At 59.2% G+C, this 23,206-nt stretch overlaps 8 protein-coding genes across 8 annotated transcripts; 5 read left to right on the forward strand and 3 right to left on the reverse strand.

The window, feature by feature from the left end:
* Positions 1–955: 955 nt before the first annotated feature.
* BJ171DRAFT_528260 (cyclophilin-like domain-containing protein) lies at positions 956–4,317 on the reverse strand. Its single transcript, XM_053112703.1, has 8 exons — positions 4,090–4,317; positions 3,813–3,935; positions 3,212–3,497; positions 2,553–3,039; positions 2,199–2,397; positions 1,946–2,072; positions 1,591–1,698; positions 956–1,356 (listed from the first exon to the last, which is right to left on the reverse strand). The coding sequence occupies exons 1-8, from the start codon at positions 4,146–4,148 to the stop codon at positions 1,147–1,149; spliced, it is 1,599 nt and encodes a 532-aa protein (XP_052962358.1). The 5' UTR covers positions 4,149–4,317; the 3' UTR covers positions 956–1,146.
* Positions 4,318–5,786: 1,469 nt separating this feature from the next.
* Positions 5,787–7,450, forward strand: BJ171DRAFT_430063 (nife hydrogenase-like protein; the record flags this gene model as incomplete). Its single annotated transcript, XM_053107885.1, has 3 exons — positions 5,787–5,880; positions 6,056–7,044; positions 7,244–7,450. Coding segments are annotated over 3 exons (1,290 nt in total), but the record flags the coding sequence as incomplete, so codon positions are not given.
* A 522-nt stretch (positions 7,451–7,972) lies between these two features.
* BJ171DRAFT_269667 (WD40-repeat-containing domain protein) lies at positions 7,973–11,804 on the reverse strand. Its single transcript, XM_053106802.1, has 13 exons — positions 11,737–11,804; positions 11,405–11,515; positions 11,001–11,119; positions 10,695–10,830; positions 10,327–10,446; positions 10,048–10,173; positions 9,835–9,935; positions 9,511–9,598; positions 9,232–9,318; positions 8,721–8,990; positions 8,486–8,504; positions 8,118–8,322; positions 7,973–8,010 (listed from the first exon to the last, which is right to left on the reverse strand). Exons 1-12 carry the CDS (start codon positions 11,756–11,758, stop codon positions 8,262–8,264), a joined length of 1,260 nt encoding a protein of 419 aa, XP_052962360.1. The 5' UTR covers positions 11,759–11,804; the 3' UTR covers positions 7,973–8,010; positions 8,118–8,261.
* A 645-nt stretch (positions 11,805–12,449) lies between these two features.
* Positions 12,450–14,662, forward strand: BJ171DRAFT_269775 (uncharacterized protein). Its single transcript, XM_053106803.1, has 4 exons — positions 12,450–12,654; positions 12,857–13,038; positions 13,251–14,103; positions 14,486–14,662. The coding sequence occupies exons 1-4, from the start codon at positions 12,592–12,594 to the stop codon at positions 14,534–14,536; spliced, it is 1,149 nt and encodes a 382-aa protein (XP_052962361.1). The 5' UTR covers positions 12,450–12,591; the 3' UTR covers positions 14,537–14,662.
* A 180-nt stretch (positions 14,663–14,842) lies between these two features.
* BJ171DRAFT_269781 (uncharacterized protein) lies at positions 14,843–15,777 on the reverse strand. The gene has a single exon (XM_053106804.1). It carries the CDS (start codon positions 15,672–15,674, stop codon positions 15,021–15,023), a length of 654 nt encoding a protein of 217 aa, XP_052962362.1. The 5' UTR covers positions 15,675–15,777; the 3' UTR covers positions 14,843–15,020.
* Positions 15,778–16,692: 915 nt separating this feature from the next.
* BJ171DRAFT_559754 (nuclear transcription factor Y subunit B-3) lies at positions 16,693–17,175 on the forward strand (the record flags this gene model as incomplete). The annotated part of the gene is made up of 2 exons (XM_053113211.1): positions 16,693–16,876; positions 17,021–17,175. The coding sequence occupies 2 exons, from the start codon at positions 16,693–16,695 to the stop codon at positions 17,173–17,175; spliced, it is 339 nt and encodes a 112-aa protein (XP_052962363.1).
* Positions 17,176–17,394: 219 nt separating this feature from the next.
* Positions 17,395–18,129, forward strand: BJ171DRAFT_447749 (uncharacterized protein; the record flags this gene model as incomplete). Its single annotated transcript, XM_053108199.1, has 1 exon — positions 17,395–18,129. A coding segment is annotated over one exon (500 nt), but the record flags the coding sequence as incomplete, so codon positions are not given.
* Positions 18,130–18,296: 167 nt separating this feature from the next.
* Positions 18,297–23,205, forward strand: BJ171DRAFT_528277 (flavin-containing amine oxidoreductase-domain containing protein). Its single transcript, XM_053112704.1, has 12 exons — positions 18,297–18,437; positions 18,603–19,206; positions 19,441–19,467; positions 19,598–19,975; positions 20,114–20,179; positions 20,339–20,556; positions 20,652–20,681; positions 20,779–21,002; positions 21,242–21,477; positions 21,593–21,685; positions 21,824–22,485; positions 22,707–23,205. The coding sequence occupies exons 1-12, from the start codon at positions 18,429–18,431 to the stop codon at positions 23,040–23,042; spliced, it is 2,883 nt and encodes a 960-aa protein (XP_052962365.1). The 5' UTR covers positions 18,297–18,428; the 3' UTR covers positions 23,043–23,205.
* Position 23,206: the final 1 nt, after the last annotated feature.

The raw sequence follows: 23,206 nt of genomic DNA on the forward strand, positions 1-23,206 counted from the left end.
CAGCAGCCGGTCGGCCTTTGCGGTCGGATCAATCGGATACCCACGCAGCGGCCCTGCCATCCGCAAGACGCAACCGCTCGGAGCCGCGCGGCCGTTGCCGCTTGCGCTCCGCAATCGTGGCAGTTGTGGTGTTGCAATCGTGGCAGTCGTGGTGTTGCAATCGCGGCAGTTGTGGTATTGCACTCGTGGCAGAAACCACCACCACCACCACCATAAGAGCACTGACGGTGGTGGGGTAGTGCACCCGACTGCCCAGTCCATCGCACCGCAGATCAGGCTGCATCGGGCCCACAGAGCCCTATCGCCCACAAGGGCCGTCGCCACCCAAGCACACATCCGTTGTACGGGTGCGCCGCCACATTGCCTCTTGCGGCTGCACCAGACTCACCAGTGGCAGCACTTGCCTCTTGGGTGCACCAAAAAAATTTTCTGCTTGTGCAATCTGCCCTGGTCGGCTCGCCTCCAGCCAGATTGGGTTGCGCATCGACACATCATCCCAGCGCATCTCGGCGCACCCAGCCGCCAGACCCAGCCCGAGCCGGCCTGGCCTTGGCAGGCGTCGCTGTCAGATGGGCCGGTGTGCTGCCTTCCCCCTCGATGGTGCTCCATGTCTCACCCGCCTGTCTGCAGCACCCCCCCCCTGTCCCCAGAGCCGCCCAGCACCACAGGCCGGCCGCTGCACAGCCGATACGGCCAGCGGCGTCGGGGGAGGCTTCGGGCGATATCGGAATCGGGCCGCAAAGGGGCTCTCCTGGCTGGATTTGGAATTCAATCGCAGGACCGCCGCTGCGACCGGTCTGCACGTTGCTGGAGTGTGTCCCAGGCGACATCGTCGAGGCTGGGCCGAATAGGACTGCATAGGACTGCATAGGACTGCGTTGGACTGCATAGGACTGCGTTGGACTGCATTCGAGGAGCCGCGCCGCACCCAGTCGCAATCCAGCGACATGTCCTATTGTCTTGTCAGCACGCCTGTATTTCGCCATGGTGCCCCCGTATTTCTTGAGCACGATCATGGCTCCGCTGGAATCCGCCGGAACCCGCCGGGCTCCCGCATCCCCATCTGCCGCTCACCGTCTGCGATGCGGCCCCCCAGAACTGCTCGGCTTTGGGATTCGCACGAAAATCAAACAACCCCATCGCCGCTCACCACCCGCTAAAATCCCCAAAGCCCTTGCTCGGCTTGGCCTTCTTGATCTGCACCCCGCCCACGTCCGCGCTGAACTTGAGGTCGTCATCGAGCGTCGATGCGCGCTTCTTGCCTGCCTCGCCGTCAGCCCCGATGTACTTGCCGATCTGCGTCGATGCGCTCGGCGTTGGGATCGACACCGCGGGCTGCTTCTTTGGGCGGCTCTCCTGTTCATGGGCACATTCGGTCGGTCCGTGGAATTAGCCCATTCGATCAGCGAATTCGATCGGCCAAAGGCAGCGCACCGATGCAACTCTGCGAGCCGGCTCCACCCGCCGTGCTTTCTGGATATCGTCCCCCTCCAGGGACCACGCCTGTCCCAGGATCCAACCTCCCCAGGGACCATGTCGGTCCAGGCTGTGCGGCCTCCCCACCCGCCCTCGCCCAGGGAACCCACCCACCTTCGGGTCCTTTGGCCCCGCGCTGTCCTTGATTGTGCCCTCCAGCTTCTTCTGAAACTCGTCGAATGGGTCCACAAAGACATTCACCTTGATCAGCTTGATGTCATCCTGAGCAACCGGGTCGACGATGACGCATGTGCCGCGCACGCGTTCCGGTCCCGGCAGGAAGGCCAGCCAGCCCATGAGGAGGGATCGCAGGAGGGAGGAAGAAAAGACAGCCGATGAGACCGCATCAGTCATGGCGATTCATGCTGTCCAGCCAAGCTTGCGGCTGTTCCACCGCCGCGTGCTTGCGCAAGACCGTAATCACCGGCCCGGCCCAGTGTTGTCACCGCCAGATCGGCATCATGCTCACCAGCGGGTTGTCGCGGTCATCCGTCTCGATCTTCTCCATCTTGCCCAGCACGTCCATGCCGCCGACGACCTTTCCAAAGACAGTGTGCTTGTTGTCGAGGTGCGTGCACGGCCGATAAGTGATGAAGCTGCCGGGTTGGAATCGAGCTGGCATATGAGTCACCGGGCCGGCTCGTCATTTTGCACCGTGCCATCAAACAGATCCGCTCATCCCGCCGTCCTCCGTTCCAGTGCCGGTCTGCGAGCTGGCTTACAACTGCGATGAGTTTGTGTTCTTGCCCTTGTTGGCCATCGAGAGGATGCCGCGGGCGTTGTGGCTCAGGTTCGACTTGAATTCGTCGCCAAAGTCTTTGCCCCAGCAGGACTCGCCGCCGCGGCCGGTGCCTGTTGGGTCGCCGCCCTGGATCATAAAGTGCTTGATGCTGCGGTGGAACTTGGTTCCGGCGTAGTATTCTGTGGAGAGCGGCGCTGCTGCGTCAGATTCGCTGCACCGCATCGACCCGCATCGACCCGCATCGACCCGCATTGGCTCACTTTCATCCATGCGCTCATACACCCCCGCGGCCCTCATCACTGTCGCCATTCGCCATTCTCTATTCGCCACTTGCCTCGCTTTGCCAGTGTGATAAAGTTGTAGCAGGCCCGCGGCGTGTCCTTGCAGAACAGCTCCAGATTGATGTTGCCCACGTTGGTCACCAACTGCGCGTATCCAACCCCAGTTACATGTGTGAGCATGTACTCCTCATCGTCGATGATGGCGGCCTCGTTGCGAGTCTGCACGTCGATAGCCGTTGATGTAAGCGACATGGCTGCGGCTCCGGTCGAGTAGTGCGCGGCGTTGTATGCCTTCTTCTCCTTTTTCTCGTATGCCGGCGTCAACGCAGCCGAGGCCCCGGCCGGGGACTTGGTCAGGTCATCGGTGTCCCCGGCGCCCTTGGACAGTTCCGAGAGCACCCGGGAGGCTGTCCCCGAGGTGGTCTTGATCTTGTACGAGACCATGGACTTTTTGGCATCCTCGTCCGGGTTGTCGACCTTGAGGTCGTTCTTGAGGTAGTGAAAATCCGAGATGTTTCTGGTGCTCAGGTTGTGTGGGTCCTGGATCCGCCGGCAAAAAGCTCGAGCGCATGAGTCGCCAGTCCGATGGCAGCTGAACACTGCGACATATACTGGTCCAGAGCATGCCGATATCGCTCCGTCCGCACAGCTCCAGCACAACAAGCATCTGCGTGCCCGTATCCATCTCCCAGAGACCAATGCAGCGGCGCACCTGGATGGTGATAATGTCCTTGCGGGTAAATGGAACATCCTCAAGCAGGTCCACCCAGTGCTTCGTCTTGATGTTGAGCTTCTCGACCGCCTCGAAGGCATAGACGTTGCCCGTCGGTTTGATTGCCACGATGTGAGTGTGCTCGTTGAAAACCTTGAATGTGACGGGGCAGTGGTACTCGTCGCCGGCGTTTTTATGAAACTTGAGCCGAAAGAGCTGCTTGGCCTCGAGCTTCTCGCCCGTGACGGGGTTGGTGCCGTATTGCTTCAGCCACGGCACGATGTTGCTGGCAACCCCGGACGTGCACCCACAGGATCATTGGCCCGTTGGTCGATTCAGATTGCAGCGGCGATGGCGTCCGTTCATCCATTCCGAGCAGAGCAGTGTAGAACGGGTGAGCGACAGATCTGCACAGGAGATATCAACGCCTGCAACGAATGCCCAAGTCGTTGAAGAGATCTCGCTTCGGCCGCCCAGACATGGCTCGCAATGACGAGCCCCGATCTTTCAAAGGCGGACACAGCAGAGAGCACATGCGATGCATTCCGTAGGCAGGGACAGCCCAGCCAGGGCCACCAGACACAGATTGGGTTCTACATACACAAGATCAAAGACGATACCTTCAGGCGTGCACATCGGATGCTCCACCGGTTGGAGCGAGAGCGAGCAGCAAAAGAACGGCAGCCGCTTGAAGTTGGATTTCGGCTGCGATGACTTGGCGCCGCTGAGCACGATGAAACAGCACATCCAGAGGTGAGTTGGAGGCAGGCTGATCTGTGTGGAATCGCCAATGTTGCCGGGAGCCCATGCTGTACCATACCGTGGCAGCGATGTCGGTGCATGCACTCAGTCGTCGTTGACAATGCCGCCGTGCTCACCCGAAATCCGTCGCCCACTCGGAGTGCGTGATGTAGAGTTTGTCTGTGTGCTTGCCCATGCTGCTGTCGGGGGAGGTCCGTGGGGTCTGGGTATGCGGCTGGATATGTCAGATACGAGATGCGGTGTGCGTGCTGCTGACGCCCCTCTGCCAGATATCACTGTTGGGTCTCGTCTGCGGATCGTTGCGGATCGTTGCAGATCGTTGTGGATGGTGTCTGATCGTCGCTGGTTGCTGTGTGGACGGCAGACAAACCGGGCTGGCTCGCGCTCTCCAACCGGGACGGCTCGTCGCGGCTGGATCCGGACCGATCCGGTGCACTCGAGCCGCCGCATATTAAAAGTTCATTTGTGCTTCATTTCCTCCAAGCGAGGGCCGAGAGGGCGAGAGCGCCAGCGAGGCGTCCCGAGCGAGGCCGTCCAGCGAGAACCAAACCCGCCGACAGCACGCTCCGTGGCCTTTGCGTTTTCTTTCTTTGGCTCCCTCCCTATCGGATTGCGTCTGAAGCGAGTCGGTTTCTCGTCAGGTAAGATGCGCCGCCATCGCCGCCATCGCAAACACCGCAAGCATCACCGCCAACGGTGTCCGCACGAGCGTCGTCCGCTGTCGTGCTGGAACCAGAGTCGGCGTGGATGTCTCGACCGCGGGCTCCTCAAGATACACCCACACCTGTCCCAGCCGCGTGCAGGCGAAGCATTCCAATTCGGCTTCTCCCAGAGGCAGCAATCGGCATGCCGCCGCAGAGGAGACATAGCTGGATCGGGCGATATGGGGCAGAACGAATGCGTCGTCTCTGGATATCGCGGCTCGCTGTCGCGCGGTCGTCAGCAGCATGATCTATGGCAAGCTGTCGACTCTGCTCGCATCTGCAGCCGCGCCGACGTCATTGGAAACAGACGGATCGATCGACTCCTTGGAGGGAAACACCGAGGCCCTGCATGGATCACCCGGAACGTGCATGGTTCATCCGGAGCTCATGGCCGGCGGCCGTTCGCCCTGGAATTCGCGTGCCCATCGACGTCCCATGATGTCCACTTGTTGCTGATCAGTCTGTCATGCCTCTCTCTTGTATCCGCCCCAAACTCCCGACTGACTCGATGGATACATGCCTGCCGCCCGGCTACTCTCTCTCCCTCTCCGACCACGGTCAACGACCCTTCGTCACCTTCGACATCAACACCCTCTCCAATTTCATCGACTCTGCTATACGATTGCCGTCTTCGATCATGGGCCCTCGATCCTGATCGACTACATCGCATCTGACTAAATCGGATTGGACCCCGATGCCGATACTTGCCCCACGACCGTCTGTGCGCTATCTTTTGCCGTGGCCATGTCGATGCTGGGCCCGCAGACAAGATGTTTGCCCGTCAAACTTTGCGCTCGGCTCTGCGAGCAAGCACCATCCCTTCGGTGAAGGGTCGCTCCGTTTCCTCTTTGGTGCCCTCGACCGCCCATACCGCCAAGAATGTCATTTCCTCGTTCGAGAACCTGCAGTCCAAGAGAAACGTACGTTGAGCTATGAATCCATCTCGCCGTCGCACCACTATGAAACTCGCAAAGCATTCCTCCCATTAGCGAACCTGGCGTCATCATTGGGAGCGACAGACTGGCAACACAGCCGCTTCGCCTTGTCTGCGACTCGCCTCACTCAGTGCCATCTAACGCTGCTTGCATGCATTTTGCCCCCATCAGGCCTCGCAGCCCACTCTTCAGATGAACCCCGATACCTACACCACCACGACTCGATGGTTCGTTCCCCCAAAAGTCCGTCAGAACGCCAAGGTCTTGGGTACGATAGGCCGCCGACCAGCTTCCTGGCTCTGGAGAGTGGCGATTGAGGCGTGGCGTCAGACATCGCCGCATGCATCGAGGCTGTGTTGCGCAGCTTCGCCAAGTGCGCCAACCTCTCGCGTCGGTGTGATGATGTCTAACTGTTCTGTCTATGGCGGCGATGCCCTCAACAGAGGTCCCTTACTACGAGGGCGAGGAGCCCGCTCTCGAGAGCTTCACCCTCAACTTTGGTCCGCAGCATCCCGCTGCCCACGGTGTGCTCCGTCTCATTCTGGAGCTGAAGGGTGAGGTCATTGTGCGCGCCGACCCCCACGTCGGCCTGCTGCACCGTGGCACGGAGAAGCTGATCGAGTACAAGACCTACCTCCAAGCCCTCCCCTACTTTGATCGTCTCGACTACGTCTCGATGATGTGCAACGAGCAGGCCTACTCGCTGGCTGTCGAGAAGCTCCTCAACATCGACATCCCCATCCGCGCCAAGTACATCCGTGTCCTCTTTGGCGAAATCACCCGTATCCTCAACCACATTATGGCCACCACCACCCACGCTCTCGATGTCGGTGCCCTGACCCCCTTCCTGTGGCTCTTTGAGGAGCGTGAGAAGCTCATGGAGTTCTACGAACGTGTCTCGGGTGCCCGCATGCACGCCGCTTACGTCCGCCCTGGCGGTGTCTCTCTGGATCTGCCTATCGGCCTCCTGGACGACATTTACCAGTGGGCCCTGCAGTACGGTGGCCGCATCGACGAGCTGGAAGAGTCGCTCTCCAACAACCGTATTTGGAAGGGAAGATTGATCGGCATCGGCAAGGTCACTGCCCAGCAGGCCCTGGACTACTCGTTCTCGGGTGTCATGCTGCGAGGCTCCGGTGTCGCCTGGGATCTCCGCAAGGAGCAGCCCTACGACGGATACGAGAACTTTGAGTTCGACATCCCCGTCGGCACCAACGGCGACTGCTACGACCGTTTCCTGTGCCGTGTCGAGGAAATGCGACAGTCGCTCCGCATCATCAGCCAGTGCATCAACAACATGCCTGGCGGCCCCGTCCGCGTCGACGACGCCAAGATCGCTCCTCCCTTCCGCGCCGACATGAAGACCTCGATGGAATCGCTGATCCACCACTTCAAGCTGTACTCTGAGGGCTACTCTGTTCCTCCCGGCGAGGTACGTACTGTCCGCGCAGAGGTGTTGGCGGTCCTGTGTCGCCGCTCTGGGCTCGCGAGCCGTCGGTCCAGCAGTCCGCAAAGCATTCCCGACTAACTGTGTACGAAACGCCACTTTGGCTGGTCTGCGCCTCCTCTTGCAAACATTCTCGGTCGTCAATCGGCTTCTGTCCTGGGGGACACTTGGTTCGCATCCAAAGACCTACACTGCCATCGAGGCCCCCAAGGGCGAGTTTGGCGTCTACATCGTCTCGGACGGCTCCAGCCGCCCGTACAGATGCAAAATCCGCGCTCCCGGATTCCCCCACTTGGCTGGTGTTGACTTTATGGGCAAGGGCCACTTCATTGCCGATGCCGTAACAATCATTGGTACCTGCGATGTTGTCTTTGGTGAAATCGATCGCTAGATCGCTTTGCTCTCCCCCCTCCTCTCCGCATTCGCCCTCTCGCCCCTCTCATTTCCCCCCACGCTTCCCCCCCTCCTCTTCTCCCCTCCCTTCTCTCAACCGCTCCCCATCCCCCACCATTACCTATCTAAACTTGAGTCCTCCAACCTATTATCGCCATTCTTTACTCTTTATTTTTATTTTTCCTCACCTGAGGGACAGTGGTCTGCGTGTGGGTGGCGGGTGGCGAGAAAATACACTTGATTCAGAAATCACTCCCATGCCTCGGATACCCAAGGAAAGGGCTCACATCATTGGCTTGATTGTGCATGGCCATTTGGAATGCTGTGGACTGAGCTGACGCACAGGCAGTCTGAGCTCCTCAAGATTGCACCGCTGATTCCCCCCCCCAGCAGCAGCAATTAATCGACCCACATCATGTCAAAGTTGCGATGGCACCAGGCACGCAATAATGGGGGACAGCAAAGTCGGGATACGGGGCAGCAAAGGCACTTGTTTGGATGCGACAATCGTGGAGGTGACGGTGTACTGACACTTGACTCGACAAGACAGCGGCGGCTCTGTTTGAAACAGCAGGGATATAGAATGGAGGGGTGGGAGATGAAGACATTCGAGGATGGGGGGGGGAAGGTGAAAGAGCAACGGGGTCTGGCTGTGCTCTTCTCACCCGCATCGCCAGAAGCTTGATGACACCAATGGCCTCTGCTCCTGCGTCAAGGGAAGCTGGAATTGCAGCGGACTTGGGGGGCACAAATGCCGATGACAACGTCGATGGCAATGTGTAAACGTGGATGTGGTCATGGATGTGGTTTCATAGGTCTGACAGGGAGGAGAGCAGGGACGGTCTCCGTCGTTCAAACTCGATGATCGATCTGGACAGGCCAAGGCGGCGGAATCGTCAGTATCTCGGCCCATGGATATGAGCCTGGCGTGGAGCCAGCCAGATTCCCGCGCCATCTTCATCACGTTCATGTCTTCTCTCATGAAGTGGGCTGTCGAACACTGCACCACAGTCCAGATTATGCGACAACTCACCCCGGCTCTGACTGTTGCGCTGTCGGTTGATGTGCGGTGTTTGTCATGTAAAAAACGTCCCAGGGATGGACCACGGTCGTGTCGTTGTTGGGGGGGGGGCACCAAGCAGAGAGAGATGAGCATGAGGGGTACTTGTCCATGCCGCACCTCCAAAGGGAATCAAAGGCCGCTCTGTTGCTTTGCCGACATTCAGGATAAAGGCCCGATACCCGAGCCAGACGGAACGCATACGTACCAGCGACGCCAATGAAGAGCCCCTCAGCATCGCCAGGCGTGAAACACACGCCTCCGATTTCGCCGAAAAAGTCAATGACCTGCGACCGGTAGTCCGACTCGGCACAGTGCGAGCGCAGATCGAACAGATGCACAAAGTCGGCCGACTCTGCCATCGCCAGAAACTGGCCGTCATCGCTGAACCGCAGCGAGCGCACGGCGCCCAGATTGGCGCTAAACGTCGCAAGGGTACTCTGGAGATTGCGGGTGTCGTAGAGGCGTGCTGTGCAGTCTTCACACGTTGACACGCAGGATGGATGGATGGATGGATGGCGTTGACCCGGTCAGCGGAGTTAGCTCTGGGCCGCCGAAGCACGTCGTGCAACTCATCAGAGTAGGATGAACGGCATTCGCCCAGGTTCGAGAATGTAGATTGAGCAGACAGCGCAGCGAAGCCGTGTGATGAAGTGGCAATGGTATTGGGCGCTCAAGGCGCACTTAGATCCACATTAACACCACACTGTCAGCCATACCTTGATTTCCGGTGACCACAAAGCGGCCACATGGCGACCAGGCACACGCAAACGAGTAGTCGATGTGGCCAGTCAGGGTTTCCAGGGCTACAGGAAAGAACCATGGGAATCACTTCAGCATTTCCAGCGACGGTGGAGACGTGCTTACTGGGCATGCAGTTTGCTTTGGAAAGCTTGGATGAATCGCTTGCCGCCAACTGCTTCCCGTTACTCGTCCAGAGTCAGTACTCTCTAAGAGATGCAAGATCACTCTCCACCGATCTTGACTGTCGTGCTTACTTTGTCCGGTCTGCGAGTCAACAATGAGCGAGTCTTTCACGTCACCGACAACACAGAGCCGTTTCTGATCCGGACTGCGTGCGCTGCACTGTATCCGACGTACTTGTCCAAGTTAGAGATCGCATATTATTTCTGGAAGCATCGTGGACGACCGGGCGTGATAGTGTGGCCTCATAGACGATCGTCGTGAACTCTGACACGGCTCTTTGTCCGAGCAACGCAACCGGATTCGCGACAGCACGATGCCACGATGCCACGATGCCACGATGCCACGATGCCACGATGCCACGATGCCACGATGCCACGCTGATGCAATGCACTTACATTGAGCGCCCAATCGAACCGAAATGCCTGGACAATCTCCCCACGATCCAAGTTCATGACACGCCCAAACTCGTCGTTGCTGGAGATGATGGCCTCGTGGACTGAAGAATCGACGATCGAAGCACACGATGCCAGCGAGTCGCTCGGGTCAGTGCGGTCTGCATCTCTGGTCCGATTGCCCTCCGAGGAACAAGTCGACTCAATCAGCGTTACCTCCACTCCGGCTCTCGACGATATCAATGTGGTTTGTGATGCCATTGGACCGATTCGGCGAGACAGCTCCTGATTTCTCCGCGGAGCCTTCGTTGAGACTCCGAAGGACAAACTCTCCTTGGTATCCTGCCACATGACATCGGACGGGGTACACAATGTCAGTCGAATGTTCCCGAAGCTCGTCTACAGCGACATCGGCAGTTGTTTTTGGGGGAGGGGAGGGGAGCGCTTAGGGTTTACGCTCTCAGTGTTGTGGTGCGCATGCAACGACAGCCGAACCTCCAGCAATTAAGTAGTTCATCTTGGCGCACATGGTGCTGATTCGGATGTGGCTGTGTACTTTCAGAACTGATCGCGCTCGCTTCGAGAGTGGGCACCAATGCCGCACGCTTGAGTTGTCTGGAGATCCAATCGGTCACGCAATCGACCGGAAACAGCCACGCCGGAGATAATGGTAGCATCAGTCGACAGCATTCCAACAGTGACTCTCGGGCCATGTCACCGATCCAACCAGCGCCGGATTGTGAGCAGCAGGACATTCATGGATTGAAAAAAAGCGGTACGGCCGGTTGCGAGAGCACTCTTCTTGCTCAGCGATCCGAAGGGGAGCCATCTGCACCACCGCTGCAATCGAGGAAATTGCGTACGGATGTAGTAGACGTCGTTTTTGCTTGTGGCCCAAATCAGATTCCGCAGCTGAAAGTGGACGATCGTGCAGACTTGGCTGAGCCGAGTGTATCGAAACTTGTAGAACTGTCCATCGGTTCGGACCCGTGCAATCTCCTGCCCCATGCCATGAAGCGATTGATAAAGCATGTGAGTTGTGATATGCTGCATCGGACATGTCCCCAACGCAGCAGTCGCCACCTTCACGAGGCAGAATCGTCGGCTTTCTAGACTCGGGAATGAGTGGAATCCGCATCGGTGTCGATGCAAGCTCGTTCGGCGCCCACCTCCTCGACTCTGTCGTATGGAATATCGAGATTCTTGTAGTTCCTGTACTCCACGATACGCTGATCGCGGTAGTAGGTCCGCGACCGCTGGATCTCGGACCATTTGAGGCCCTGGATGTCTGCGAGACGGACTCGGGTCAGCATTGGCGCAGGAGGCCTTGGGGGCCGGCTGTGAGGCAGCGGTCGGCGCCAAATCGAGAAAAGCGATTGTGGCTTTGGATCGCGGCTGTGGCAACGACGCTCGATGGACAATGCAGCGAGTGCATGGCCATGGCCATGGCCCTGTGCATTCACCCCGCGCACTGCCGTTGGGACTTGGGCTTGTGATCACGGATGTCTGATATTGAACCACCGGTCATGAAGCGGCTGGCTTGGGGGTCAGAGGCGACAGAGCAAGTAATTACCGTGACCCTGTGCAATGTCCTCGGGAGTGACCTCCTCCGGCCGCAAGTCGTCGGTCACGAAATTATCGGCGCTGTCGGCATCATCTCGGCCCGGAGATGCCGGGTCTGTATCTGTGCATGGTGGGATGGCAAAGTTGCAGATATCAGAGTCGAATCTGAGGTACCAAGGGCTTGGAAATGCAGGCAGGGAGCACCGGCAGTGGAGTTGTGTTCTTCGATGCAGCAGGCACAGAATGTCGAATCGCTCCTCGGCGGACAAGTCTCGGTGGACCAGCACCCCAAAGCGATGCGCCGCACAGCTCGACTCAACCACGCAGACGCTGCAGACATACAGCTGTTCTCGGGCGGAACCATGGCGCTCTGGAGATGGGAACGACGAGGGCAGATTGGCTGGTCGGGTGGATCGGGATGTGGATGGCGATACCGATGGCGATCCGGCCAAGGGCGATGTGTGTGTGTGGCTGTGTGTTGGTTGTCCACGTGACGAAGGCTGTTCTCGGTGTGCTCTCGGTGTGCTCTCGGCGTGCTCTCGGCGTGCTCTCGGTGCGTGCACACGTGCGCAGCGCCTGTGCCACCGCGCCAGCCAAGCCACAGCATCTGTGTGCTGCTGGTGCCACGGATCACGTCACGCGATCTCGATCTCGCTCCGCTCTCGCCCCGCTCTCGTCTCGCCGCCGCCTCGCCTCGCTCTCGGCTCGCCCTGTTTTGTCCGTCGGCTCGCATCATCTCCGTCCTGATCTGCTCTTCGCGGTCTCGTGCAGTCGCTTCCGTCTTCATCCGTCTCGGCCGTGCCATCGACAACGCTATGGGCAAGGTAGGATGTCGCTTCTATCTATTCTTTGTTGGATCGACAGCCAGCACACACTGTTTGCGTCCTGCATGGGGAGTCTGCAAAGCGCTTGATCGATCAAAGCCGCCTGCGCGATCAATGGATCGGTCTATATCCCGCGCCGAGAACATTCAAGGCGTAATTGTCGCCAACCCGGCTGCTTTCGGTCAGTGTGCTGCTACATTTACCGGCATCGGCGGGAACCGAATCGTCCGCATGACCAAGGTGTTTGTGGACTGGATCGCCTTGGAAACACCCGGCCGAGTCTCAGGCATCATGGCCAGCTCGTTGTCGCCTTTGGAACCAAGTCACGGCGGCGAGGATTGGCTCAGCGATCTATCGACGCAAGTGCGATGCAATGGCTGTGGCGCGTGGCTACCGTTGCCATCCAATGAAGCGGCATGTCCATCGTCGCGATCTCGTATGTTCGTGGATGTGTCGAACAAGAGCGTGCCAAAGCCTGAGCGTATTCCATAGCCGCTGCTGCGAATTGGCCCATATCCGACTCCCAAATCGAGGCCCTATGACTGCACAAGAATGGGCACCCCATCGGAACAGCGCTAAGCATATCCAGCAGTTGCCACGCACTAACCCGTGGTTCCTCCCCTCGTGTCCGCTCACAGAAAAAGAAGAGAGAGCTGAAGCCGTGGTGCTGGTACTGCGATCGCGAGTTTGAGGACGAAAAGGTCCTGATCAACCACCAGAAGGCCAAGCACTTCAAGTGCTCGCACTGCAACAAAAAGCTCAACACGGCCGGCGGCATGCTGGTCCACATCAACCAGGTCCACAAGGAAACCATCAAGAGGTGCGATACCGAGGCTCTTTCAGTCGTACGCCGCTGTGTCGATCTGTCTGGTTTCCGAGGTCTTGGCTGGACTTGGTTGGGCTTGACTGAGCCTGGCCGGAAGCTGTCTGCTTCCTGGAACGATCACGCGCAGTTCCAGCAGTTGCAAGCTGCCGCATCCGCTGATCTCATCTAGACTGACCCTGGGCCCCGTCCACGATCTCGTTTCGCAGAGTTCCCAATGCCCTCCCGGGCCGCGACTCGATCGATATTGAGATTTTCGGTATGGAGGGCGTCCCCGAAGAAGACCTCCAAGCCCATATTGCCCAGATCGAGGGCACTGGCAGCAAGAAGCAAAAGACTGAGGCTGAGATTCTTGCCGAGACGCACCAGGCGGCATATGCCGGCGCATGGAGACCGCCCGTTCAGACAGCGGGGCCGAGCGGCCCTGCAATGCCAGTCCCGGGAATGCCAGGCATGCCAGGCGCACCACCCCCTGGCGCCCCGATCGGTCCTGTTGCTCCTCCAAGGCCGGTGGGCCCGTACGGCGCTGCTGCTCCCATCGCACCTCCGAACGCTCCCGCATATCCCTCGATGCCCTATCAAGCGCCTGCCTATCCTGCATATCCCCTGCCGTCCCGTGGGGCGGCTCCGCCTGTCATGCCCATGGGGATGCGTCCGCCTATGATGCCGATGCAGGGACCGCCTCCCAACCTACCCATGAGTCGCCCGCCGCCCATGATGTCCGGACCGCCGCTGCCACGACCCGGAGGACCTCCACCCGGTCCTCCGTCAAGATACGGCGGTCCGCCTCCAACCAGCAACTGGCCTGCTCGGCCGCCCATGCCTCAGCAAGGACCTGTCATTGCTTCGGCAAACTTCCAAAACAAGGAGCCCCAAATGCCCCGCCCCCCATTCAATGCCGGAGGTCTGCCACCGACCGCGCCGCCTACTTCTGGATTACCTGCTCCGATGGCACCTCTGAGCTCCAAATCTGCTCTGGCGCCGACGCATGAGGCGGCTGGTCCTGCCGTGGGCGGCAAATCTCAGGCGATCCACATTGTCTACGAGGCCAGCATATCTGTGGTAAGTATTATTCTTGTGCACGTCGCTCGATATCTTCGCCTTGCCCTAGTCGATCCAGCGGCATCGTCGTCTCCGTGGTCCTGGCGCTCTATCGGCGGTTTCGCTCCGTCGGCGACGCTCGCCACACCAAGCTCGGTCGACCAACGTGAATTTGCAAGTAGCGGTGTATCCCCATGATCGTTTCGCAGCAACAGACTCAGCTTTCGAGCCACCATGCCTGTCCATCGACCCAACACCACCCGGCCCCCTCCCCAACATCAACAGCTCCCACCTGGATCCAGCTGAGCCGTCTGCGCCCGATGTACTAACTGTCTGCCACCCACTGCGTACCGAATGCATCCTGACACTCATGGCCGTCCCTTGCTCACTATCTCGTTTGCAGGAAGAGCGACGCGCCCAGTATCCAAAGTATAAATTTGTCGAGGACGACTGAAGCCCATAGTGAGTAACTGGGGTTGGCTGCGGGATCTGTGTGTGGAATGTGCTTGGCCAACCTCCTTGCACAATCACCACATCCACATTTGCAATATACGCTTGCAACTCGGCCGCCAACGCAAGTCGCGGGGCAGGGCGGAGACACCCGCTCTGTTCCTGGTGAGACGAGCTTGCTCTCGGCTCCATCCCTTTCTCCATGTATGCCACACACATCAGACCGGCGTTCCTCCTTTGCCGTCTCAGCTCCGAATGAGTCTCTTCCGTCCACCCAGGCACGTCTGTGCTATGAAGCCACGTCATCTCGCAGTGTACCGTCTGTGTATTGTTCGCTACATGCGCTGCTGCCGTTCAAGGACCCTGCCCGCCCCCGCCCCGGCGCTCACCCTGAGACGCATTGTGGACATTACCTATCGATGACCAAAGAGCAAACAGGCTGGGTGAGTACAGAATACCAATGGATGCACACTCGCACAATCCGAGCCTCAAAGGTGGCGCCAGCAATGTATCAGACTCGAAAAAGTGGTTGTCAACAAGCGATTGCGACAGTGTCGCATATTCAGGGGATTGACAGATATAGAGTAAAACATCATTTTGCTGGAGCACCTTCTCCCCCCCCATCGATCATTGCCAGGAACGCATGTATGTGTGCCTACCTGCATCACAGTCAAGGATCGATGGCGCTGAAAAAAGTGCGCGGCTACAAAGTGGTGGATCCTGGTTGGAATTGTTGCGAGAGCGTGAACATAGCAATGGTCAGCAGCCATATTCACAGGGACTGGTGGGCACACAGCAGGCCATCCATGCGCCCAGTAATCAGAACTTCTTAGAGGTTTGTGGATTATCCTTGACCACGCCTTGCGGGCAATCTCACACAAGAATGGATCATCCTTTGAAGCGCCTCGCCACACAGCCGATCGGGAAGGAGACGGCGAGATACATACGGCGAAGAGCATTCGTGTGGCGAACGAAGCGCCTGGTGGCCCGAGCACCGACGATGGTCCTGGAGATGGGCGATACAGTTCAACGAGAGTGAGTTTGATGCATACTGGCTCGTGCGGTAGCGCATCCAAGACCACACTGGGAAGAGGAGGGCGGCAGCCGATCTGCCGCTGTCTCAGATTCGCCTTAGCTCTCATCAAATGCTCTTTTGCTCATGCACAACGAATCGCGCTGCCTCGCCTCGCCCCGGCGGCGCAGAGTACCCTGTCGATGAAGGCGTCGACCACAGCAGAGCCGCAGGACAAGCGCTCCAGACGCAGGGCGAGTGGCCAGCACGAGGCTGGCTCCGCAGGACGCGGCTGAAAGCGCAACGCAGTCAAAGAGCAGTGCAGGTTACAAAATATCACATCCTTGGACGGCAAGGCAGTCGGCCGCAGCCGCGGGGGATGTGTATCGGCAGCAGCAGCAGCAGCAGCAGCGGCGGCCAAGAGCGACTCACCAAGGGACACGTCGAGTGAAGGAGGCCAGTTGGGCGGGGGATGAGCGAATCGGCAATATATACTGCGGGCTGCTGCGCATGATCTCGCGTGCTGTGGCGCAGGGCGCGCCGCATCACCTGACCGAGAACAGGCCCGCCGCGCCTTCTCGCCCGTGCCCAACCACCCGCAGCGCACGGCCCCTCCAATCGATTCACTCTGCCCGCCCATCCAATCGAAACTCGCAAGCGTCGTCTGGCCAGCCAGCAGCCAGCACCAGGTATGTACGAGCCAGAAGGCGAGCCGGGGAGCGTCCAGCAGCGACGCACGGATCGAAGGGTCGCCAGAGCAGCCCTCGCTGTGGTTGCCGGGCCGACCAACCAGCCGCCTCCCGTGTCCCCGCTGGGCTCGCATTGGCCTCCTGCTGGTCGCCGCGGCCCAGACACTGTCCCTGGACAGACCCATGCCAGCCGTGCTCCAGGGCCGCTGGTCCCTCTGGTGCATGCCGCGAGCATGCCGGCAAAGCAGGAGCGCCTGCCTGGAGGAGGGCCGGTGTTGGGCAGCGATTGCTTGGCGGCTCTTGCATGTCTTGAGGGCTGGCGGGGGCCGTTGGCTTTTCGCACCAGACAACAATACCCTTCCCGAGCGCTGATGCAGCCCATTGCCCATTCCCCTCGCTGAACCCCCGCTTTGGCCACCCGCCGCACAGATCCATCCGCGCTACCAAACCCAGACCAGTATGTCGGACCACGGAGACGACACCGAAAACTCGTCCTGCAAGGAGCAGGACCGATACCTCCCCATCGCAAACGTCTACCGGCTCATGAAGCGCGCCCTCCCCGTAAACGCCAAAATCTCCAAGGAGGCCAAGGAGTGCGTCCAAGAATGCGTGTCCGAGTTCATTTCCTTTATCACCTCCGAGGGTTGGTATCTGCAGGCCTGCGCCCTGGCGCCAATGCGGATCGCTGCTGGTGCCGGGTCCATGGGGTTGAGCAGCCCCAAGGGCCCTTGCCTGCCGTTACTACTGCGCCCTGACTCGCGATTTTCGGTTCCATGCCCCCCTCCAGCCAGCGACCGGTGCCTGACCGAGAAGAGAAAGACGATCAGCGGCGAAGATATCCTCTGGGCCATGCACTCGCTTGGCTTCGAGAACTACTGCGAAGCACTCAAGATCTACCTGACCAAGTATCGCGAGGTACGTTGGTCGGTTCGGACAGACTAGTGCTGGTTCAACAGCGTGCCAAGGCGTATCGTGGGTGCTGCGAAGGGAGCAAGTGTCGAAGCAGCAGCAGCTGAGAGCGAACGGCGAATGGATCGACAGTCGCCCGTTGTCCAAGATGGAGAGGATCAGGCAGGCTCCAAATGATAATCCAATGGGAGCCGCCCCTGCGCATGTTCACGCCGCATTGACGAAGCTGACTTCTGTTTCTGTGCCGAATATCCCTCCCCTGGCAATCCTCTGCGTCCTGGCCCACCGTCTTACCCGATTGTCTTGCTTACTGCCGTGCCCGTTGCCTGGCTGCAGTCCACCAAGCTCGAGCGGAGTCAGACCGAGGTCAAGGAGGAGGGCCAGATACACTCGGGATCAAGCGAGCCTGCCGAGTACCTGCACATACCGTCGATGCATCCCAGCATACAGTCGATGCAGCCCGGACAGAGCCTGCAGTCGATGCAGGCGCTCCAGTCGATGCATCCCATGCAATCGCTCTCTGTGCAGGCCATCCTCCAGCAACAGCAACAACAGCAGCAACAACAACAGCGCCACGAGCATATGCAACAGCTGCACCAGCAATCCCCGGATATCAAGGTTCACCACGGCCAGCAGCCCCAGGATCCATCGCAGCCGTCGGGCCCGCCCCAGTACAACTACAGCTGAGCGCAACAACCCGCCGTGCGGACCCAGCAATCCCGATCCCCCGCCTGCCCGTCGTCCCTCTCTAGTTTTGGTTTCCAAACAAACGGAGCTCGCAGCCCATATGCCTCTCCTTCCCTCTCTTCCCCTCTCCCTTTCTTTTTCTGCTCTTGCCGGCCATGTTCGGCGCGAAGCACACCCGCACGGGCGAATACATTCCCCTCATGCCATGCGGTGCATTCAGAGACCCTGGCGAACAACCCCTCCCCAGCACAGGACGGCGCTCGGCGAGACCGCTCCGCCCCACCCCCCCCCATTATCAACGTCAGTCATTCCGCCGCCGTCTCCGTCTCTCGCCCATTGATGCCCCGCTCGCCCCAGCGTCGCTCGGCGTTGCTCTCACCGGCCAGGGAGGACAATCTCGGTTACACAGCCGAGAGGCGAGAGCCGAGCCGAGGCGGCCCTCTCTCGTCTCGCCTCGCCCCGTCTCGCCCTCGCCCTTCCTCGGCCCAAATGACAAAAATCGGGCTTGGGGTTACTTTGTGGTCTGAGAGCCCTCTGGTCCGTTCCCTCGCACTGCCTGCTCGAGTACTTCCCTCTCCTCCCTTGGCCAAACGACAGCCATGTCCGAGGTAATCTGCCTGCCGTGCCGCCGTGCTGCTCTGTCGCCGATCTTGCTCCCACTGCGCCTGCTTTCTCGCCGAGCATCCACCTCCCGTCGGTCTGGCACCGTCCTCACTCCCTCCTGCTCCATGTCGTCTCCTCGTCCGCCGGGGACACCCTCGTACCCTCACCAGTGCGACGACCTCAACTACTCGACTCGCCTCGAAAATCGCCGCAACACCGTCAAGCCCGCGGAGGACCAGAGCAGGGCCGCCACGGCCTCTCGCCTGTCTCCCGATCGCCTCAGCGACGTCGAAAAGCACTTGTTCCCGGTCTACCGCCGCCCAACCATCCGCTCGTCATACACATATGCCCGAAACCTGATACTGGCCCTCTGGCAGGCCGACCCCACCCTGTGGATCACCAAGGAGGAGGCCATCGACTTTGTCAGCGGCGGCCAGGACAAAGAGTTTGACCGGATGGTGCGCCAGACATACGACTTTCTAATGCGCTACAGGTACATCAACTTTGGAGTGCCCGACCGACTACCGCCTGCGCTGCCTCCTCCCTGCAATGACGCTGCCCGGCCTCCCCGCATCGTCATCATCGGCTCGGGCGTCGCCGGCCTCACTGCAGCGCGGGAAATCAAGAACCTGTTTGTGGACTGCCCACATCTGCCTGCTCCGAACATCACCGTTCTGGAAGGCCGCAAGCGGATGGGTGGTCGGGTCTTTACCTATCCCCTCATGACACGACCCGACGGCACCCAGTCCTCCCACCACTGCGGCATCGACCTCGGTAAGTATCCGCTCGATGCCATTCAATCGCTTTGTCTGGTGTTCGTAGTGCATTCCACTTGGACGATGTCTTGGACGATGCCTCGGGCATCGGCCGTGCACTTGCCGCCCTCGCTGTGTTCCGCCAAGCCATGCTCCTCGCATAGGTGCTTGGTTGTTGCATCACCTCCGCCTGTCGGGCCCGTTGGCAATGCTCTAATCGCTAACGAACTGCTGGCTGCGGCGCTGTCTCCAGGTGCCCAGATTGTAACAGGATTCGAAGGTATGTGCGGTCGTCCGAGGCTCGCATCACGGCTCTCGAGCATGTCCCTGCCAGACGACACTCTATTGACAGAGCTGCCTCGTTGCTGACCTTTGATGCGTTGCAAATGCACATGACTTGTCTCTGGTAGGCGGCAATCCCCTCGATGCCATCGTCAAGTCTCAGCTGGAGTTGCCCCTGCACTACCTGCTCACCAGTGGCGACGTCAAGCTCTACGACAGCAACGGACAGGTAGTCTCGCAAAAAGCGGACGAGGCCCAAGAGCAGCTCTTCAACGACGTTCTCGACAGCACCTGCCACACCGTCATCCAGGGCGGCGTGCCAACAGTGGTCTCGAAGCAGCAGGTCCAGATGGTCTGCAAGCAGGAGGAGGAGAACGGCTACAGCAGCCTGTCGCCGTCGCTCGAGACCATATTTGCGTATCACCTCTCACAGCACCCGCAGTTCCAACAGCTGCAGCCGGCGCATCTCCGCGTCATCAACTGGCACTTGGCCAACCTCGAATATGGTAAGATCGCTGCGCCGTCTGGATCCATTTGTGTGAAACGGTACTCGGTACAGAGGATGATGATGAATAGGAGATGGTCCTCCAATCAAATGCAGTGCCCGCCTCACCATTTGACCCTGTATATCTGTGAATCGTCAGCGAACGCCTGTCCGCTCAAGAAGCTCTCCCTGCATCACTGGGACCAGGATGATCCGTTCGAGTTTGGTAAGCGGGAGCCGGACAATGCACTTGGAGCCCTGTGGGGAGCTTTTGTCGAGCATCGCCAGTCCTCGCAATCACACAGCCAGGATTGTCTGCGTGCCGTATCCTGTGCTGCGGCGAATGGGCAACAGGCCACTGACTGGCTGCATTCACGCATTTTAGAGGGCCCACACTGCAACATCAAGGGCGGATTCGGCCAGCTGGTATCAGCCCTTGCCAACGGCAGCAACCCTGAACACGACCAAATCGAGATCCACTACGACAAAGCAGTCGACCAAATCGAGGTGAAAGGCAAGGTGCAGCACGCCGACGACCACCTTCCACCAGGGCCTGTCAAAATCACATGCAAGGACGGCAGCGAGTACACTGCCGATGCCGTGGTGGGTAGTCGCATCGAGCCCCACACAGACCTCTACTGTCCTGCACCCGCTCCAGCCCCGAATGACTCATCGCCTGGGCTCATTCGATTTTGTAGGTCGTTACGGTATCGCTCGGCGTTCTGAAAGTAAGTCGGTCCTAGTGCATACGAATAGCCTACTATCGAAAGGCTTTCTGATCGAGGATCTCTAACGGCTCCCATTCCCTTCTTCTGTGCTCCTCAGGCCAACACAATCGCGTTCAACCCGCCACTGCCGGATTGGAAAACAGAGGCCATCGACCGTTTGAACATGGGTCTGTTCAACAAGGTTGTGATGGTCTTCCCCAAGCTGTTCTGGAAGGCAGACGTCGACTCGTTTGGCTCGTTGAACGACCCGATTGCCTCCGGTAGCCGAGAGAATGCCCTATCTGGCTTCTCTGGCACACGTGGCCGCTTCTTCCTGTTCTGGTAGGTGGACCAACGAGCCCCTTGGAGCGATGGGCCCCTTGGAGCGATGAGCCTCTTGGAATAGTCAATCTTCGAGAGCGGCGCAGTGCCGTGCACCTCACGCCATCCGCCCGACCCACCATATCCGGCAAAGTGCCATCGACTTGATCACCTGTGCACATTATGCGCCGCCGCTTGATCGCCACCGCACTCACTGCCGTGTCCTCGATTTGCTCTCGCTCTGCGTTCTCTTTCCTCAGGAACATGTACCCCAGCACCGGCGTTCCTATTCTCATGTCATTCATCTCCGGCGAGGCGGCCTTGGAAATGGAGCACCAGACCGACCGCGAGATTGTGGATCAGGCTCTTGATGTCCTTTCGGGCATCTTTTCCTCGCAACGACCTCTCCCCAAGCCCATCGAAACCATGGTCACACGCTGGGGGCAGGACGAGTTCTCTCGCGGAAGCTACTCATGCATCGGCAACGGCGCGACGGGTAAGTGGTGCGAATCACGCGGCAGTAGTCGTCAATGGATGAGAGTCAAAACCGGAAGGAGGGATGGGTTGTCTTGTGTTGCTCCTGATCAGATCGAACACCTCAAACTCCTCAGGACGTGATCACGACAGACTCAGCAAGTCGATCGACAACAAAATCTTCTGGGCCGGCGAGGCCACATCACGGCAGTACCCGGCCACCGTTCATGGTATGTTGTTGTCCGTTGTAGCACCGTCGATACTGCGGACCTACCATTGTCCGTTTGCTTGGGCGAATCCGCGACTCCTCGACACCGATCCACTCGTACGGCACTGTTTGACTCTTCTTTCTTTGTTCGTGCCCACAGGTGCGCTCCTAAGCGGTATGCGAGTGGCAACCGAAATCACCAACGTGCTCCTGGGCAATTTGCAGTCCGCGTCGCTGGGCAAGGAGCCCAAGAAGGCCAAAGAAAACGAGGGCAACCCCGAGCTCGACGCGACTGCGGAGACAGAGCCCCAGGAGTCGGCCTCACTGCCGCTTACTCCGCGATGCTGCCTAAGGTCCAACTGCCGGGCCATCATCCCAGAGAACCTGTCGTACTTTGACCACTGTCGACAGGAGCATCCCGAGAGCGATCCCAGCGAGGCGCCGTACATCACGACTGTGCTTGGAAAGCGCACCTTCGAGGCGGTTGAAGAGCTCAAGCTGGATGTGCCGAGCGAAATCCCAGCCATTACCCCAAAGGTCTCTCCGCTTGCCTCGCCGAAGCCCACCGCCCCTACCACCAGCCGGCCAATGGCTTCGCCGGCTCCGCGCAAGAAGCGTGACTCGACAGCCAAGAAGAACGATGCGGCCGAGGTTCTCGAGGGCGCTCCCGAGCCGCCGCCAAAGAATCCCTTCCTGCTCTTCAAGAAGGAGAAGCTGAATGACGTCCGAAAGTATCTCGCAGACAACAACCTGAGAGACCGCGCCTCCTTCCCGACGATCCTGGGTCAGTGGTGGAACCAAAGGACCCCCGACGAGAAAAAGGTGGGTCGCCGCTTGGACAGGAGCACGCAGTATTGATTCTCTCAATTACCGTCTATAACGATCTCGTCCCAGATGCGCTCTTGTTGAACGCTGCCCCCTCCCGCCCGTGGGCAAATGGCCTTTGCTGATGCATCGCTTCTTTTCACCCTTCTCGAACCCATCGCGAACATTTGCGGCGCTATCGGGGCCCGCAATCGTCTTGCAACCCCGAAACCCAACAGGCCTATGAGCTGCGCTGGAGCCAAATGCGAGAGCAGTACGAAGAGCAGGCCCGCGAGTACAGGCTCAAGTATCCACACCTCGCCGTCGAGCTCGGGGCCTCCTCGACCCGCCGGAACTCTGAACCATCCGAGTCCAAAAAAGCCGACGCCTCGAACGGCTCGCGCAATGGCGGGCGGGACTCGGGCAGCGCGCCGACCGAGCAGGACGATGCCGACGCCGACGAGGGATATGCAATCTTTCCGCCACCACCCTCGGCTGAACGGGCAGAAGTATCCCGCCAAGCACAGCGCGAGGCATTGGAATTCATTGAGATGTCGATTTCCAAGAAGCCTTGAAGGCAGCAGCTGCCTGTGTGAAAGCACAGTCACGATATTGCTGCACGCCAAAGCGAGGCTGCGCTCGTCACCATCATTGGAACACACACACTCATGTTTGCCTCGGCCACGCAATGGAGAAATATACAACAAACATATGCTACTCTTGGACGCACCCGTAGTCA

This window comes from Polychytrium aggregatum (genome assembly GCF_025602895.1).
Source record: "Polychytrium aggregatum strain JEL109 chromosome Unknown BJ171scaffold_65, whole genome shotgun sequence".
Classification (NCBI taxonomy): Eukaryota; Fungi; Chytridiomycota; class Chytridiomycetes; order Polychytriales; genus Polychytrium; species Polychytrium aggregatum.

What these genes read in the sequence shown, in the direction of transcription:
- BJ171DRAFT_528260 (XM_053112703.1), bottom strand. Translation starts at nt 4,148, where the DNA reads ATGGGCAAGCACACAGACAAACTCTACATCACGCACTCCGAGTGGGCG. An exon ending in GAGTGGGCGACGGATTTCGG is followed by an intron (nt 3,936 to 4,089) that starts GTGAGCACGGCG and finishes CATCGTGCTCAG; the next exon opens with CGGCGCCAAGTCATCGCAGC. An exon ending in GGTATCGTCTTTGATCTTGT is followed by an intron (nt 3,498 to 3,812) that starts GTATGTAGAACC and finishes CGGGGTTGCCAG; the next exon opens with CAACATCGTGCCGTGGCTGA.
- BJ171DRAFT_269667 (XM_053106802.1), bottom strand. Translation starts at nt 11,758, where the DNA reads ATGGTTCCGCCCGAGAACAGCT. An exon ending in AAACGACGTCTACTACATCC is followed by an intron (nt 10,447 to 10,694) that starts GTACGCAATTTC and finishes TTGGATCTCCAG; the next exon opens with ACAACTCAAGCGTGCGGCAT. An exon ending in CGTCGAGAGCCGGAGTGGAG is followed by an intron (nt 9,936 to 10,047) that starts GTAACGCTGATT and finishes TCGATTCTTCAG; the next exon opens with TCCACGAGGCCATCATCTCC.
- BJ171DRAFT_269775 (XM_053106803.1), top strand. Translation starts at nt 12,592, where the DNA reads ATGGCTGTGGCGCGTGGCTACCGTTGCCATCCAATGAAGCGGCATGTC. An exon ending in CACAAGGAAACCATCAAGAG is followed by an intron (nt 13,039 to 13,250) that starts GTGCGATACCGA and finishes CTCGTTTCGCAG; the next exon opens with AGTTCCCAATGCCCTCCCGG. An exon ending in ACGAGGCCAGCATATCTGTG is followed by an intron (nt 14,104 to 14,485) that starts GTAAGTATTATT and finishes TCTCGTTTGCAG; the next exon opens with GAAGAGCGACGCGCCCAGTA.
- BJ171DRAFT_269781 (XM_053106804.1), bottom strand. Translation starts at nt 15,674, where the DNA reads ATGAGAGCTAAGGCGAATCTGAGACAGCGGCAGATCGGCTGCCGCCCT.
- BJ171DRAFT_528277 (XM_053112704.1), top strand. An exon ending in CTTGGCCAACCTCGAATATG is followed by an intron (nt 19,976 to 20,113) that starts GTAAGATCGCTG and finishes GTGAATCGTCAG; the next exon opens with CGAACGCCTGTCCGCTCAAG. An exon ending in GTACCCGGCCACCGTTCATG is followed by an intron (nt 21,686 to 21,823) that starts GTATGTTGTTGT and finishes TCGTGCCCACAG; the next exon opens with GTGCGCTCCTAAGCGGTATG.